Here is a 17,552-nt window from a genome sequence, read left to right as displayed (position 1 = left end):
TTGGTACTGAGGACCAGAGGTTTACATGATTCAGACATTATCCATCGTCCACACACCGAACGTTCACCGCGGTTGAGTTTCTATGTCTGTGATATTGGCCACTGGTCAATTTGTTGTTCTCTGCGCACGGCTAATTTTCTGGGACGAAAAGCGTGCTTTAAAAAGCTGAGCTAATGTAGCTCTCTCCTCCTGCTCCAATTCGTACATCTGTCATTTCATTTCATTTCATATACTTTATTGTCCCCGTGGGGAAATTTGTTGTGGATTCCGCTAGTCCTGCAGACAGACATCGCAATCATCCTCAACACATGAATTTAAGTAGACAATAAATAAATGAATGAATGAATGAATATAAACATAAACATATTGCACAACCCTCAGTTGACATATTGCACAACCCTCAGTCAAGTAAAGTAAAACAGTCAATGCAATCAATATAGTGTTGATTCAGTCAGAAACCAGTCAATACAATAATCCAATAAACACTCCCAGTAGATTTACTCTACGAGATTCAGCTCAAGCAAAACGTCCCCTCAAGCATGCATGGACAGCACACACACACACACACACACACACACACACACACACACACACACACACACACACACACACACACACACACACACACACACACACACACACACACACACACACACACACACACACACACACACACACACACACACACACACACACACACACACGGTGTGGCTTTTGCAAGGTGCGATGTCACGCCAGGACACGTCTCCAGCCTCCCCTAGCAGGGGAGGGCTTATCTGCTATTCGCTGAGCACTGCTAAAGCCGCCCCCCGTGCAACAAATCACTTTCCCTCCATCTGCGCCCCGAGAGGAACGCACGGCTCTCCCGTTTCATCCTTCCTCTCCCTTCCCCTCCTCTCTGCTTCTCATTCTCTCTCTCCACCCATCTCCGTACTTAGCTAGTTCACCCCTCCCTCTCACACCCCCCTCCTCTCTCTGTGCGTCTCTCCAGGCAGGATCTGGGTCTGGTCCAGGGGCCCCATCTGTGTGGGGGTCTGTCCGATAATGAGCTGCTGCTCACAGCTGCCGTGAGACCGCCTGGGCTGCGCTAACCCCGGACGACCCCGCGCAGGGGTCAAAGCCAGGCTAGCGAGGTCGCAGGAGGGAGGGGCGGGGGGGTCACGGCCCCCCACCCCCCACTCCTCCGCTACCGTTACTGTGTGTGGGGCGCAGTCGGGCCTGATCCACTGACCTCCTGTCCAGACTTGGCAGAGTTCTCTGCTGAGTGGAGAGACTCGATCTCTCCTTCTATCATGGCCGCCTCCAGACATTCGTGAAGGTCCTTGAAGCCGTTCACCTGCAGGGGGTATTGGCCAAACATCTCTGTGTTCTCAAACTTCTTTCCTGAGGAGAGGGAACACACACACACGCACGCACGCACACACACACACGCACACGTACACACACGCACGAACACACAGACACGCTTAATGAAATGTTTACCAAAATGCACCAAAGCATTAAGAATCACACATTCATCACTTTGAGTTCTCATTACGAACACCTAAATGAACAGAAAGAAACAAGTGTTCATGCAGAAGACAGAGAGCTGATTATGCAGCGCTATTCCACAGAGACACGGCCTTCCACCCACCTCTAACCAGAGCGCACGTGTGTGTGGGTGTGCGTGTTGTGTGTGTGTGCACGTGTTATGTGTGTGTTTGTGTGTGTGTTATGTGTGTGCGTGTTATGTGTGTGTGCGTGTTATTTGTGTGCGTGCGTGCGCGTTGTGTGTGGCTGTGTGTTTGCGTGTGTCTGTGAGTATGTGGGTGTGCGAGTGTCATGTGTGTTTGTGTGCTTGCGTGTGTGTACCACATGGGGACACCAGGGAGGAAGTGTGTGCAGGCGTCAAGAGACTGAAGAGAGAGAGAGAGAGAGAGAGAGAGATAGAGAGAGAGAGAGAGAGAGAGAGAGAGAGAGAGAGAGAGAGAGAGACGTTTCACACTCTCGTTCACAGCCAGGCTGATCTCCCCGAGTTCAACATCAGTCGCCACGGCACCCGCTGACTGTGCAACTACAGCCCGGCGTTCTCCTCGGAGACCGCTCTCCCAGTGGGTGGGGCGAGCGGCGCACGCGATCAACGGACTACAAACAGAGGCGTCGGGCAGCGAGAGAATTGGCGGGGGGGGTGGGGATGGGAAGTTAGCGGACATGCAAATGAGGCGGCGAGGTCATTTAACGAGGCGGGAGTGTCGGCGTGCTGCTCCTGTCTGCCGGCTCCGGGCCGGTATTGTCATGCATAATAAGCACAGTGTCAATCAGACATCAAGGTCCTCCAGGATCAATGCTCGGGCCCCGCTGCTTTTTTACATGTGCCACATCTCATTAAAATCAGGTCACCTTTCGTTACCGGGGGCAAGGTCTCTCTCACTTGCTCGCTATCTCTTTCTATGCGTGTCTCTCTCTCTCTCTCTCTCTGTGGATCTCCCTCTTAACTCTCTGTTGCTCTCTCTCTCTCTCAATACTGCAGTGGGGCAGTGATCGGCAGAACCCTCTCATTCTCTCTACCAGGGGCAGAGGAACACCCTCTCCTCTCTTACCTTCGAGAACCCCGACCGCTAGGAAGCGACCGTAGAACAGCTCCACCATCGGGTTCTTTGGCTTCTCGCCCTCCCTGGAAAGAGATCAGAGTCACGACAGGCACTGACCGGGGCGTGTCACCAGGAGGGAAGAGGGCATTAGGGCCCTGGAGCTGTGTGAATAATGCCCTCCCGTTTGAGAGATGGCCTCTGTGCACAGCTAGACTCAAGTCGTTACATTACTCCCAGGGGGACAAACCACACTGCTGTAGGTGGTGATTTACCCCCTGCTGGGTTAATAGCCGTGTCTGCGTGGATGTGTTACCTGTCCTCCTCAGCCTTCATCTGGAACGCATCCTCCAGCCAGTCCAGCAACTTGTGGGTGAACTCACTCACATCCTGCTGTTAGTGAGAGAGAGAGAGAGAGATAAAGAGAGAGAGACAGAGAGAGAGCACCAGAGAGAGAGAGAAAGAGAGAGAGAGAGAGAGAGCGGTGGGTGGATCCATTAGTAATGTTTTTAAGAGTCGCCATGGTAACAGCAGGGTTAGAGTTTTAACTATGCCTGCAAGGAAAGAGCACATCGATTCAATCATTTTAAACAAAGTAATATGTACGTATATCTATAGGCCTGTATCAGTAATATGTACGTATATCTATAGGCCTGTATCTCCAAAGGATATGAGGTTTAACATGGACACAACAAGGCAAGGTTGTCAAAAGAGCCTCAAAGTCTCAAAGGAAGCCTGCCACCGGCACCGAGCCCTAATGCTGTGTTCACACCGGGCGCGGTGAGAAAATTTGCGCCGCCCAGTTCGCCCCAATCTCGCCACGGGATCAATGGGCGCGAATCCGCCGCAGAAAGTTCCAAAAATGTAACTTTTGCGAATGTCGCCGCGCGGCGAATCCTGGCCGCCGCGCCGCCGAGTTCGGCGATTCACGGCGCCAGTGCCGCCCAGTTCGCGCGAATTGTATTGACTTTCTATGTAAACTCGCCTCCTCAACCTTCAACACTACCGGGCCATGACTGATGGGCGCTGTGGTCAGACGCTTCCCAGACCTCCCGGGGAAAACATCAGCGCTGTCGCCTTTTTGAGCAGAACCACTTTGTCATATTACCATTAGATTACAGCATATTAGCATACGAGGCTAATCCCCGGTCGATAGATTTTGTGCAGCGTTCGGAGTGGCGTCGCGGGCTGGGGATTAACACTTCTAGACAAGGGGGAGGTTGAGCGTGTCAGAGGGCCAGGACAGGCCAGGGCCAGGGCCAGAGAGGATTTATGTTGCTGAGCCAGCAAAATAGTTATGAGGTTCAGGTTGTAAACTCTTGGCACATGACTGTTGGGGGATGGGGTTGGAGACCGACTTCTCTGGTGTGGTTCAAAATGTACAAATTCAAGGGGTAAACTGTAAATTACAGCAGGAAACAGGCTTAATAATCTTAAAGGCCTGTTTACCTCTCTCAGGCGGTCTGCCCAAGCCGCGCCACGGGATTACACAACGGGCAGAATATTCTCGTTTAAAAAAAAAAAAAAAGATTTTTTTTTTTTTTTTAAGGCCTTTCTGGTTTATTATGATAGGACAGGAAAGATTGAACCCACGCCACTGCAGAAAGGACTAGTCTTGCCCGTTGAGCTACCGGGGCGCCCCCGAGAATATCTTTTGACGTGTGGGCGGGATTCTTACCTGCTGAGCCTCGCTGGACTTGAAGGCGTCCTTGAGGATCTCCACGGCACGCGACGGGTCCACGTACTTCCTCTTAGAACCCACCATGAGGGAGAACAGGTTCCTCAGCTCCTGCATGAAGGGCAGGTTCCTGTGCTCCTGGAGGGGGGGGGGGGATGTTAACATGATAACCGCCTCTCTGCAGTGCTCTGTTCACACATCAGGGTTTTTACTGCATAGAGGATTTTTTGGCGCCTGCCAAAGAGATTTTAGCCAGAGCCAAAGGAAAATCACCAGTGCCAAAATGCTTAAAATTGAGAATAAAAATAGCAATTCAAATCCTCTCCAAATGTGTTTTATAGCTTGTTTCAAGTGCAGCCCATCCCTCTTTCTTGCATTGTCCATGGTTTGGACCACTAGTAATCCAGATAATTAATAGACAGGTTATCAGTATTTGAAACATTTCGTCTTCATATCCATTTTGTGTCATGTGTGAAAAGTGAGCTCAGTCAGAACGACAGTGAAGAATATAGGTCTATATATGCTGGTAGGCTACTCTGCATAAAACGGAGGTTTCCCCCCAAAAATGTGTGCATTTCACCCCCCTAAGACCCATTCTCGCTGCCCCTCTCTGGCCGCAGTTTGATAAGGCCATGTGGAAACTCCCAGTTGCTTTCCGATTCCCAAGGGGCGTTGGTCAACAGTCAAAATGCCTCTGGACGCAATTGGATAGACCTACAACCAATCAGCGAAAAAGCCTCTACGGCGCTCCTCTGTTCTGTCATCTTATTAAACCCGCCCCATATTAGATAAACGGTTGTGATTGGCACGAACCAATCTCGGTTCGAGAGGATTTAGTTAGAACGGTTGGATGTCCAGACTGATCTGCGGAGTGAAATAGAACGTGAGCTTGTGAGATCAGGCTGGCGACGGTACAAAGGTCAGATTTGGGTATTTCGTCTTCGGAGGTCACTGGAGAGGCGTCCGTTACAGAGGTGGAAAAATCTAATGACATGGCAAAGGTGTGCGTTTCCCTAGGCAACCAGCTGTGCCACTGTGTAAAAAACTGGCGAGTTGTGAGAACAGACGAATGAGCCGCGTTGGAGAGGAAAAGATCAATGTCCTTGTGTGTGTGAAATACAAGAGTGCAAGAGAGCTAGAGAGCTAGAGAGCCAGTCTTAGCTTGGGGGAGATGGTGGCGGCCGTCAGCACAGTAATTAATGAATTTCATTTGTAGGCCCACAGAAAGATGTGGCGGTATGTGTTTTGTATGTCAATAAAATACTGAGTTGAAAGCATTTCGTTTCGTGGCGTTGGCTATTTACGTAATGGCTTGTAGGCTAATACAAAATTCAAACAGTGGCAGTTGGTAAGAGTCAATGTTTAGCCAACAGGACAGTTAGCAAACAAGACCCCTGCCATATGTGAATCACAATGAGTTTGAGTTTTGATGACAGCTCTTTTGCAGGCCAGAAAGTTAATTTTACATGTTTTGGGAATCATAAAAGTTGTGACAGTGTCCGGTGCAAACATTGCAAATATCCACCCACTTTGAGGGAAACTCCTGCTCGTTCCTAGCGAGCGCACCTTTCGGGTGCCGCAAGAGGCTATTGCGCTGGATGGGCCCTCCGCCTGAAACAAGTTCACTTCTTCTTCTTCGTATGGGTTAGATGTTTGTTTCTCATTTCCCCCCAAGCTTGGGGCCGAGGGGCTATCCTTTTACCACCCCGAGCCTGGGTGAGGGGTCACCCGGGCTATATATCCGGGCACATGCCCAGGAGCCATGTCACCGTTCACTCATTCGCTCCAGCCGACGTGTGTTTCTCCGGCAGTTTGCGGGAGACGGTTTATTTGGTCGTTAGAGCCTAGTGATGGTGATTAGTCCACAGCTGACCCGCCTCGCTGCTAAACGCTCACGGCTGGTGTGAGGAGCGCAAGGAGAGTGAGGAGTGGAGGGAGCGTGAGGAGCGGAGGGAGCGTGAGGAGCGGAGGGAGCACGAGGAGTGTGAGGAGTGGAGGGAGCGTGAGAAGCGTGAGGAGTGGAGGGAGCGCGAGGAGCGTGAGGAGAGTGAGGAGTGTGAGGAGAGTGAGGAGTGGAGGGAGCGTGAGGAATGGAGGGAGCGTCAGGAGCATGAGGAGCGTGAGGAACACGAGGAGCGTGAGGAGCGGAGGGAGCGTGAGGAGCGTGAGGAACATGAGGAGCAGAGGGAGCGTGAGGAGCATGAGGAGCGTGAGGAGAGTGAGGAGCAGAGGGAGTGTGAGGAGCGTGAGGAGCGGAGGGAGAGTGAGGAGCGTGAGGAGCGGAGGGAGAATGAGGAGCGTGAGGAGTGGAGGGAACTCCCCCAGACAGAGGTGGAGAGAAACCCCTTCAGGCGAGTAGGATGTACCGCAACTGCTCCGACTGAATGAGGAAACAAATCTGGTGTCAAGCCTCTGGGCTGAGCTTTTAAAAAGCTGTCTGACTGCTTACGACACGTAAAAAAAAAAAAAAAAAAAAAAAAGGAAAAAGGACCCTTATGGAAAACTCTTCCAAGTCAAACTTTGTCGACTGAAACGAAGCTTTCCCGGCGTCCGAGGGTGGAGGATATTGATGACAGATTAGGCCCTAAACCCTAGAAGTGCCTCTCTGTTTGGTACAGAGTCCTGCTGTATCAGATAGAGGGACTAAGACCCAGAGATGACTGGCACTATAGGGCTAGAGCAGAGGCTTAGCCCAGATTAGCGAGCGGGTGCTAACCTTACGGAGGGTTCCCACCGGAGGGGGGGGTGGAGGAACGTGCTGTGATGACAGCCATGAGTGGCGACGTAGGCGGGAGAGGCTAAGCTAAGCTGCTCGAAGTCACAGGAACCCCTGTGGCAATGGCGCACTGCGGGTGTGACGTGTGTGTGTGTGGGTGAGGGGGAGGACCCCCGCCGTCAAAACACTTCGGTCCAGCCTGGGCGCCCCACAGCTCGGCCTACAGGCAGGGCGCTGAGTGGACAGTCAGGGGGCCACTCTAACACACTCTACCCTGAGGGGGAATCTCACAGCTAGGGAATAGAGCCGCAATGCCCGCCATTGATTTTTCAAGCCAGAGGGTCGAGACGCCCCTCAGAGAGGTCGAGTCTGCAAGGCTAAAGCCGTAGCTGGGAGGCTGCTGGGTTTAGCCGGCTAGCGAGTGAAGCAGCTAGCGCGCTGTGGAGCGCAGGGCTGGCTGTGACAGCTGGCCTGATAACGGCTGCTCTCGACACGGGGAACTCTGCCCTGCCACCATCTCCACTGCTTTTTCTCTCAGGGGGGATTTGGATCTAAGCCTCTCTGCTGAGGGCAGATAAATATGACTTGTCAGTTAGGACTGCGTGTGTGTGTGTGTGTGTGTGTGTGTGTGTGTGTGTGTGTGTGTGTGTGTGTGTGTGTGTGTGTCAGTGGAGGCTCGTCCATTGAGGCAGGGGAGGACAGTCCTCCTCAGTTTTTGGAGAGAAGAGAGGGATTAAAATATAAATACATGAATTGATTTATTCATAATTAATATTATCTCAGTTTTGTTCATAAAGCAGGTTTTCCCTATGGATAAAAACCCATTATTAAAATTCTAAAGCTCCAACAGTGACATCTATAACATGCAGCTGGAGGACCCATAGATATCTATGTAAGGGAGGCTAGCCTCCCTTAGGGCGGGTTCTTTTCTCTTAAATCAATGTAATGCCTTTTTTCTTGCTAATTTGTGATTGGCCAAAAGGCTGAAAAATTACCACAAGGGAGGACAGTACTCCGGCCCTGTCTGAACAGGATTCAGATATTGACATTTTGTTAGTCCAATCACATTCCAGATTCCAGATTTACCACAGTGAAGGCCGATTGAGTCGGCGTTGATGTCTGTGTTTCTCTTCCCTGTGCCATTGGAGACTTTTTGTGTGTTCGTAGCTCCATAATATAATACATCCGAAAGTATTATGGGACATATTATACATCAAACTGTTCGTCTATTTGTCTTGATTCTAGCCATCTAAATATCTAAGCTGACATAAATACTTTTTGAGCTAGAGCCGTCTGAACACGACAGTTCCACTGATCACACGTGTCCCACTCCATACTACACAACTCAACAATAGACGGATCCATTCTCAAATTCACAATAAAAGCCCGGTTACAAGTTCTGCCTACTAAATACAACCTCGCCCTATGGTACCCAACATGATCCATACTGCTTATTGGACAATAACCAAGAACAGGAATCTGTTGCGCATATCATGAACAGCTGCCCCGCCTTCAAGGGACTGTATACGGCACGCCATGATCGAATCGTGGATCTGACTGCGAAAGAACTGCGCCGTGCCACTGGACAACAAACACAATTCCACATTAATGCTCCGGATATTGTCATGATTAATGAATCCACCAAGTCTGTATTTATTTTAGAAATTGGATGTTCTTTTGACTTGTACATGGACACTTGCTTTAGCTATAAAATATCAAAATATCAACCACTTGCTCATGCCATCTCTGCATGTGGGTATAATTGCAAAATTATAGTTTTGATATTTGGCAGCTCAGGGCACGTACAATGTGTGTGCGAGGACTCCAACTTGCTGAACTGGCAAAAAAATCTGCGATCATTGGCAGTCATTTCATATGGAAAAGACGCTGCTACCTATATCCATAAATAGCTCTGATCTCCCTGCTGGGACTACATTATGTGAATGTGATCTTGCACTGCGTTGTGTGACTCTTGCTACTGTTGGATTTTGATATTGATTTGTATCTTTGATTGAAAATCCAATAAAGAAATTGAAATGTGGGATGGTAGTGTGTGAGTGTGTGTGTGTGGGATGGTAGTGTGTGTGTGTGTGTGTGTGTTTGTGTGTGTGTGTGTGTGGGATGGTAGTGCGTGAGTATGTGTGTGTGTGTATGTGTGGGATGGTAGTGTGTATGTGTGTGTGGGATGGTAGTGTGTGTGTGTGTGTGTGTGTGTGTGTGTGTGTGTGTGTGTGTGTGTGTGTGTGTGTGTGCGTGTGTGAGAGTGTGTGTGTGTATGTGTGGGATGGTAGTGTGTGTGTGTGTGTGTGTATGTATGTGTGGGATGGTAGTGTGTGTGTGTGTGTGTGTGTGTGTGTGTGTGTGTGGGGGGGATGGTAGTGTGTGAGTGTGTGTGTGTGTGTGTGTGTGGGGGGGGGGGGGGTGGTAGTGTGTGTGTGTGTGTGGGATGGTAGTGTGTGTGTGTGTGTGTGTGTGTGTGTGTGTGTGTGTGTGTGTGTGTGTGTGTGAGTGCGTGTGTGTGTGTGTGTATGTGTGGGATGGTAGTGTGTGAGTGTGTTTGTGTGTGGGGGGGTGGTAGTATGTGTGTGTGTGTGTGTGTGTGTGTGTGTGTGTGTGTGTGTGTGTGTGTGTGTGTGTGTGTATGTGTGGGATGGTAGTGTGTGAGTGTGTGTGTGTGGGGGGGGATGGTAGTGTGTGTGTGTGTGTGTGTGTGTGGGATGGTAGTGTGTGTGTGTGTGTGTGTGTGGGGGGGGGATGGTAGTGTGTGTGTGTGTGTGTGTGTGTGTGTGTGTGTGGGATGGTAGTGTGTGTGTGTGTGTGGGGGGGGGGGTGGTAGTGTGTGTGTGTGTGTGTGTGTGTGTGTGTGTGTGTGTGTGTGTGTGTGGAATGGTAGTGTGTGTGTGTGTGTGTGGGATGGTAGTGTGTGTGTGTGTGTGTTTATGGGATGGTAGTGTGTGTGTGTGTGTGTTTGTGGGTGTGTGGGATGGTAGTGTGCGTGTGTGTGTGGGATGGTAGTGTGTGTGTGTGTGTGTGTGTGTGTGTGTGTGTGTGTGTGTGTGTGTGTGTGTGTGAGTGTGTGTGTGGGATGGTATTGTGTGTGTGTGTGTGTGTGTGGGATGGTATTGTGTGTGTGTGTGTGTGTGTGTGTGTGTGTGTGTGTGTGTGGGATGGTAGTGTGTGTGTGTTTGTGGGATGGTAGTGTGTGTGTGTGTGTGTGTGTGTGTGTGTGTGTGTGTGTGGGATGGTATTGTGTGTGTGTGTGTGTGTGTGTGTGTGTGTGTGGGGGGGGGGGGGGGGGATGGTAGTGTGTGTGTGTGTGTGTGTGTGTGGGATGGTAGTGTGTGTGGGTGTGTGGGATGGTAGTGTGGGACTGTGTACTTCTGGCTAACCTTCTGGTTGCGAGGCAGGTCCTGGACCCTGGTGGGAGGGGAGTACTGCAGAACCAATCTCTGGAACTCCAGCAGGTTAAAGAGAGACTGGGAATGGAAATGAGCAGAGTCCATTCATTCATTCAACAAGACATATTCCCAATCCTGCCCATATCAACTGGGCCACAATTCAGGTAATACGATCTTCAGACACCCTGTATATGGTGAGAGGGCTGTCATTGGTTGTGCTCTGTACACTGGATGGCGCTCCACCATGCTGTATATGTGGGCGCAATTCACATAGATCGAAACGTTAATTTAATAAACTACTGTGAAGTGTCTATTTTCTACAGGTGCATCCCAAAAAATTTGATTATGAAAAAGTTCATTATTTCCCGTAATTTAATTCAAAAAGTAAAACGTTCATGTATTCTAGATCCATTACACAAAGTGAAATATTTCAAGCCTTGTTTGTTTTTTATGATCGTACAGTATGTTAAGTATGTTCATTTATACACTCAATACTTGGTGGGGGCTCCTTTTGCACAAATTAATGCATCAATGTGGAGAGAATTACAGAAAATAATTAACTTTTCCACATATTCAATTTTTTTGAGATGCACCTGTATATGCTCCAGTGTGTGGACTTTTTCTCATTCGCTACTTATTTATTTGGTAGGGACAGTGTACATAAACAAATGTACCAGAATTAGCCAAGAAGGCTAGTTTTCATCTGTAGTCCCTTGTTTGTCCAGCATCTGGTCAGCATAGTGGATGTGCAAGCTCTTTTTTCTTTTCAATTATTTTTTCTTTTCAAAACATTATTAGTACCTTGACATAAACAGCTATAATCATAGTGAAGTTCATTTCACGTTGATGTATACAGAAGACAGCTGAAAAGCAAGGCTTGTTTACTCCTTTTCATCTTTCCCCTTCTGTAAATCTATATCATTCCCAGATGAGCCATAAAAGCCGTGAGCGTGCTGTCTGCTCAGGATCTCGCATGACACACAGGGGCCCAGTAGCATGTGACCGTGTATCCAGTGTTCAGCCAGCATATTTCAGCTCAGTTCACATTCTACCAGGGCCTCTTGGAAGGTTGGAATAACTAATCACATTTTTCTGAAAGGCTAGCCAGGATTTCTTGCTGAATCACTTCCACTGCCATACCATGGCTTGTTCTTAAGCGAAGTTAGTGTAATTGTAAAAATAGGTTCGATAGTAAAAGACTCCAGGCCTACTGCATGGTCAGACCGGGGCTTTCTCTAGGGTCGCAATTCTTAGTGTCATCTGCACGGACAGAGAACGTTTGAAATGACCTACAGGCGCCTGGGGGATGCTCTCACCTGGATGACGGCGCTGAACCAGCAGGTGTTCCCCACGTTCTTGAGCCCCACGGGGCAGTTCTCCATCCTCTTCCTGTCATGCGGGTTGGGCGAGTCGCTCCACACCTCCGTGTGCGTGCGCTTCAGGCTCGCCTTGTTCTCCGCGATACTGGCCTCAAGGACTCTGCAGGGGGCAGAAGAACACTCACAACAATGCCAAACCACCCCCCCCACCCCCACAAACCTCCTTTTTACTTATTTTTAGTCTTTCTTTTATTTTGCACATATATACAGGTATATATATATATATATATAAAGTTGTCAAGTGGCTCGCCCTTTCATCAGAGTACATCATCTAACACCACCATTTTGAGTTTAAGGCCCAAGGACTTCAATCTGGCACAGCAATGATATTTTCGACACTTAAAAAACTACAAGCCCCAGAATCCTCTTGCTCATCTCTGTCCCCCATGCCAATGCTGAGCCCACCTGCTGATGGCCTGCTCCTCATCGGTGATGCCGGTCTCCCTGAAGGCCCGGTTGGACTCCTCCAGACTGAGGGCGATGGCCCTCTGCAGGTCGTCCTTGTCATCGCCCGTCAGGTCTATCACATCTGGAACACCCAGCAGGCTCAGAGTCTAGCTTTCACACACATGTGGAGCAAAGCTAGAGACGGACTACGCTGGGTATACTGGGTCTGGGTCCTATTCAATACTGTTGGAACTGTGACCGTTCTTAAAGGGAAAGGTGAATATAGAAGCTATGCTAAAGACTGAGTCACCAGTGTAAAAGGAGCGGTGAGACTGCTCTCTCCTCCTACGACCCATAGACTGGTTTAGATTTCCCTGTTCTCTCAACACTAATCCAAGAGAGAGAGAGAGAGAAGGTTCATTAAATCAGGCCACACCTGTAGGAACGTCCAGGGGGCTTGTGAGAATCTGACCATCTCTCGTGTACATGAGTGCAAAAGGGTATGGGCTGGGCTTTCTGTGCCGGTCTTGAACAATTCCTCACCCGTGATACCATACAAATACCTCGTTTGTTTTTCTCCACAAAGCCTGTGGCATTCTGCAACTGGACAAACCCCCTCTACCTTGCCAACAGCTCACTTAAAAAGGCCCAGTACCTCAATAGCTTAGTACTCACTAGTCTCAACGGCAGACCCATGAGAGTTCTTCAGCCGATACACTACACTGTACGCTACGCTAACTACGCTACTGCATGGTGCCCATCTCTCTACGGGTCTGGGACACTTCATCTGGAGTTCAAATCCTGGCAATTCACTGGTATCTGGCGCTCCCACCCAACCTGGCCCCGCCCATCTAACCTGGGCTAGCGTCTCTCATTTGCTGCCACGACCTGTCACTCTCAATTTTGACCCGTCGATACGCCCTCAGGACACCAGCTTGGGCGGCGAAGTGGAACAGACTCTATTACTGTATGTAGTATGCGGAGCGCAGCGATTCGATGTAATATTTGAGTGTGGAGAGAGAGTGAGTACTCACTGGTGTCCGCCTGGCTGCCCACGCTGATGTATCTGTCGTTGGCCCCCTGGGAGGTCTGGTAGTAGGTGGCTTCATCCTGCTGAGGGACCTTGGCGTTCTTCTCCGTCAGAAAGGCCACCGCCTCCGCCAGGTCCCCATTGCTGGCCTGGAAAGCCACATGGCAGTCAGTGGATCGCCGAAAGCCACAGGGCAGTCAGTGGATCGCCGAAAGCCACAGGGCAGTCAGTGGACCGCCGAAAGCCACAGGGCAGTCAGTGGATCGCCGAAAGCCACAGGGCAGTCAGTGGATCGCCGAAAGCCACAGGGCAGTCAGTGGATCGCCGAAAGCCACAGGGCAGTCAGTGGATCGCCGAAAGCCACAGTGGATCGCCGCGTCGTCAGAGACAGGCTCAGAGTCAACGGGAGCTAGGACGACTACGCTGGGAATCTGGTGTATTACGTGTATGGGGGCATATTATGTAGGCCTGGTTATGAATCTAACATCAATATGGTTTCTAGGTTGCCTTACAAACAAGGACATTGGGATGGATCTTATCCAGAAGTTCGACTGCACATTCTGGAAATGTGATCTGAAGTTCACGATAATAAGTTCATCTGGGCTTTTTTTTTTTCTTAAGACATTTTTAGGGCATTTCTGCTTTATTAGGATAGGACAGTGTAAGGACAGACAGAAAAGCTGGGAGAGAGAGAGAGAGAGGGGAAGACATGCAGCAAAGGGAGTGGGCCGGATTCGAACCCACGCCGCTGCAGGAAGGACTAGTCTTTATATGGTACGCACCCCAACCCACTGAGCTACCGGGGCGCCCCGGGATATTTTTTCTTAATGACATGAACATGTGTGACACCTAAAAAGATATAGGACAGGAGAGGGGAATTAGGGCAGAGTGTTACATAGAATAGGATAGGATAGGATTGAATAGGACAGTATAGGATTGAATAGGACAGGATAGGATAGAATAGGACAGGATAGGATAGGATTGAATAGGGGAATTAGGGCACAGTGTGTGCATCATTCAGACTGCAGGGTAAATGTGAGTGTGAACTTGCATGTATCTGTGAACGATGGTTAATATTTTGAGTGAGTGTGCTAGGTGTGTGTGTGTGTGTGTGTGTGTGTGTGTGTGTGTGGTACCTGTAGGGCCTGCTGGAGGAGCTGGACGTCTGTGGTGCCTGTGACCTCTCTGAGCTGGTTCAGTAGAGTCTGCTGGTGCTGCGGAGAGAGAGATGCAGCACAAACAGTTCATCAGATCAGAGGTAGGTCAGAGAGAGAGAGAGAGAGAGAGAGAGAGAAAACACAGATCCTTCTCCATCAATCCAAAAGTAGCCTTGCCTACACGTAATCTGCACAATCTATAAAGTGCCTGGGTGAACAAATGCACCATAAGAACCGAGCCCAGATAGTCAAACGCAGAACGCAGCTTGACACTGAATCTAAATCTATTCAAAACATTTATTACACTGTTCCATCATCTGCCCTGTTGTCGCTTGTCAAGCCCAGCTGGGATATGAGGGCTTACCTCACACAATGCCCGAGTCTGCCCAGTGCCCATCATCAGGGACCTGGCATTACACGCCCGGACCCATGTGCACTCTAAACAATGGCTGACTGCACAACTGTCAGGGCACACTTTGACGTGCCATAGTCACTGTTCAGCAAAAGCAGCCTTGAAATCTCTGCTCGCTCCCCAGTTCTTAAAACTGGCTAACTGACTGCTATTTTCATCACACTCAAAGTGAAAGTGTTTCACGCTAAGGCACCTGTTTTCACAAGGCCATTAGAGAGAGAGAGAGAGAGAGAGAGAGAGAGAGAGAGAGAGAGAGAGAGAGAGAGAGAGAAAGAGAAAGAGAAAGAGAAAGAGAGAGAGAGAGAGAGAGAGAGAGAGAGAGAGAGAGAGAGAGAACAGAGTTCACACCTCTGTTTGAGGTAACAGCACATAAATAATGAAGCTAGTTCCCTGTCTCTGGCCTGGCTCCCAGCTAGGCGAGGCTTCAGCTCTAAGGACTGTGAGTCAATCTCAGAGACGGCTCTCTGGGGCCAAGTCCACGCCTACTAGCCTTGCAGAGAAAATACAAACACTCCACCCTAGACTGGAACTCACGAGAACCCTACCAAGGGCGTCTCTCCACATCCCACAACACAATCGTTGCTGTGTTCAATTAACAAAAACCACAACAAACAACGAGGAGCATTTGTGAGGAGCCAAGTTTTCTTTATTAACTACAGTAACTGACCAATTCAGTTTGGGCATATTGACGGATGGAGGCCTATGGCTATGGGAACTTTGGGAAGGTCATGATACTGGGTGAGGGGGATCATCCCCTTGATATTTCACAAAAGCCTACACAAACATTCAGTCAACTCATCCTCAAGTGGTATGTCCAAAGCGCCTCTCTGGCGCAATGCTCATCTCCCCTTACGAAGCCATGCCAATGAATATCACGAGGGGTTAAATGGACCCCCCCCCCTCCCCTTGGCTGAGTAGGGGGCAACTCTGAGGCATTGCAACAGGTCATAGGAATGAGAATAACAAGTGTTAGGCTACAACACTCCCTGTATCCAATGTGAATGGATGGCAGGCTAACTCATAGGCATATGTGAAACGGACACAATATAATACAACGAAATACAATGAATGTTTCCAATGTGGCAGCAGTTACCTAGACTTCTTATTGTAATTCCCATCTATAAATGGTGCATAACTATTAACTATTGATCTAAATCAATATATGGAGCTAAACCTGCAGTAAGTGGTAAAGCCGTGAGAAACAAATCTTGTTACGCTGTGTTATATCGCCCAACAGAAACTCAACCAAGCCATTTACTAGGATAGCATCAGTTACATAACCAAAGCGAAGCAACCTGTATGCTAAGTAGATCATTGGATCACAACGAGCCAGCAAGCTATCCAGATAGCTAGCACTAGATGGCTGCATCTAATATCTAATTAACACAGAGGTAGTGAGACGAAGAGAGGCGTGCTGATTCTTTGTAATCTGCTAGACATATGGTTGTCGGTGCGTGGCTTGTTGCCCAGCATTGGCAATGTGTCATTTCAGACTGCTAACTAACGTTAACGGACCCGATCAAGTTAACGTTAGCTAGCTGGAGGTGATTACCAAATAGAAAAGACACATTAGCTAGCAGACGCTCAGCTGTCGACTTGGCGAGCTCGCCATCATAGACACTAGGGGAGACTTGCGTTCCCTCTTCCATGCTGCCACAGCGGGCCATGACTGCACGTCAACAAACCTTTCACAACAGTCATTTGAGAGACACCCACTGCCCAACGTAGCTAGGCGTGTCTAGTGGCTGTGGTAGCTAGCTAGCTAGCTAACGTTAGCTTAAATGCTAGCTAGCGAGCTATATAGCTAACTATTTGGCTAGAATAGCTAGCTACCCTAGTAATTAGGTTGACACTACAGTATCGGTCAAAGCTATTCTTAACGGTGCATATTACTAGTGCTAGCTCACTACTTTGTGGCTACATATGTCGCTTGACTTCGTGTCCAAGAAGTGACGCCACACTTGGTGAAGCTAGATAGCTAGCACTATGCTACATAACTTTAGTGCTACCTGCTATAGTATGCTATGCTAGCTAACTATGTGAGCCTAGCTGGTCAGAGAAGGAAAACATTGAGCATTACGACGAAGGCTTTACCTTCTGAGAATGCTGCTGCAGGACATTCTGCTCCACGGTCATGGCCGGTTGAGAATAAAGGAAAAATAACGTAAGCCAAGGCAAAACACCGAGGACCAGTTACAACCAAGTGTAATAAAACAACAGCTAAGATGTCCCCTTCTTGCTCAGCGCGATAGCGGGCGCCATGGGAAATGCATGGATGAAAAAAAAACATGAGATAGTAGATTTTTGTGTTCGATTGCTCATGTCTAGTTGAACTGCATTTACGTCACGGATCGAGCCCTCTGGAATGATGTAATTTGCAACTTCGATGTAGGCTTTTCAACAACATAGACGTTATAAACACGTTATAGACAATTTTCTGGAATGTTCCAAATTAATTTGTATTATATGTAGGCTATAAACACCAAGAAGCCTGACCAGACTAGTTCCATTAGTTTCATTACTATTCTCTCCAGGGGGACTTTTAACTTTGTGCCCTTTTCTTTCAGTGATTTTAGAGGTGTCTACTTTTATTTGTGTAGCCTGTTTGTCATGTTTGCTCTGTCTCTGTGTCATTGTTGTCTGCTATAGGCCACATGGCAGCCTGATCCAGTGTGTTTGTTCTGACAACCCTGATTTACAATTTACTAAAATTGTTTGTTTGTGTGTGTGTGTGTGTGTGTGTGTGTGTGTGTGTGTGTGTGTGTGTATTTGGCAGCCTTGGACTTGTCCATAGGTTGGTTGTCAGAGGACTACGTCTACTTGGGATG

At 48.9% G+C, this 17,552-nt stretch overlaps 1 protein-coding gene across 6 annotated transcripts in view; it reads right to left on the bottom strand.

The window, feature by feature from the left end:
• usp25 (ubiquitin specific peptidase 25) overlaps positions 1–16,973 on the bottom strand; it is a 29,059-nt gene extending 12,086 nt beyond the window's left edge. For 5 of the 6 annotated variants that reach the window (XR_014630815.1, XM_084450114.1, XM_084450118.1 and 2 more), the window contains exons 1-10: positions 16,819–16,973; positions 14,292–14,369; positions 13,160–13,304; positions 12,144–12,267; positions 11,676–11,838; positions 10,351–10,437; positions 4,246–4,383; positions 2,884–2,960; positions 2,580–2,653; positions 1,232–1,383 (exon numbers count right to left, since the gene is read on the bottom strand). Coding sequence is in view for 5 of the 6 variants with exons in the window: in XM_084450114.1 (XP_084306240.1) it covers positions 1,232–1,383; positions 2,580–2,653; positions 2,884–2,960; positions 4,246–4,383; positions 10,351–10,437; positions 11,676–11,838; positions 12,144–12,267; positions 13,160–13,304; positions 14,292–14,369; positions 16,819–16,860 (1,080 nt within the window). In the remaining variant the exon portion in view is untranslated. The remainder of the gene's footprint in view (positions 1–1,231; positions 1,384–2,579; positions 2,654–2,883; positions 2,961–4,245; positions 4,384–10,350; positions 10,438–11,675; positions 11,839–12,143; positions 12,268–13,159; positions 13,305–14,291; positions 14,370–16,818) is intronic. The other variant, XM_084450115.1, reaches the window with a different exon arrangement.
• Positions 16,974–17,552: the final 579 nt, after the last annotated feature.

Source organism: Borostomias antarcticus (genome assembly GCF_949987555.1).
Source record: "Borostomias antarcticus genome assembly, chromosome: 15".
In the NCBI taxonomy this organism is placed as follows: Eukaryota; Metazoa; Chordata; class Actinopteri; order Stomiiformes; family Stomiidae; genus Borostomias; species Borostomias antarcticus.
Note: the sequence above shows the minus strand (reverse complement) of the source record. Positions and strands in the feature narration are given on the sequence as shown.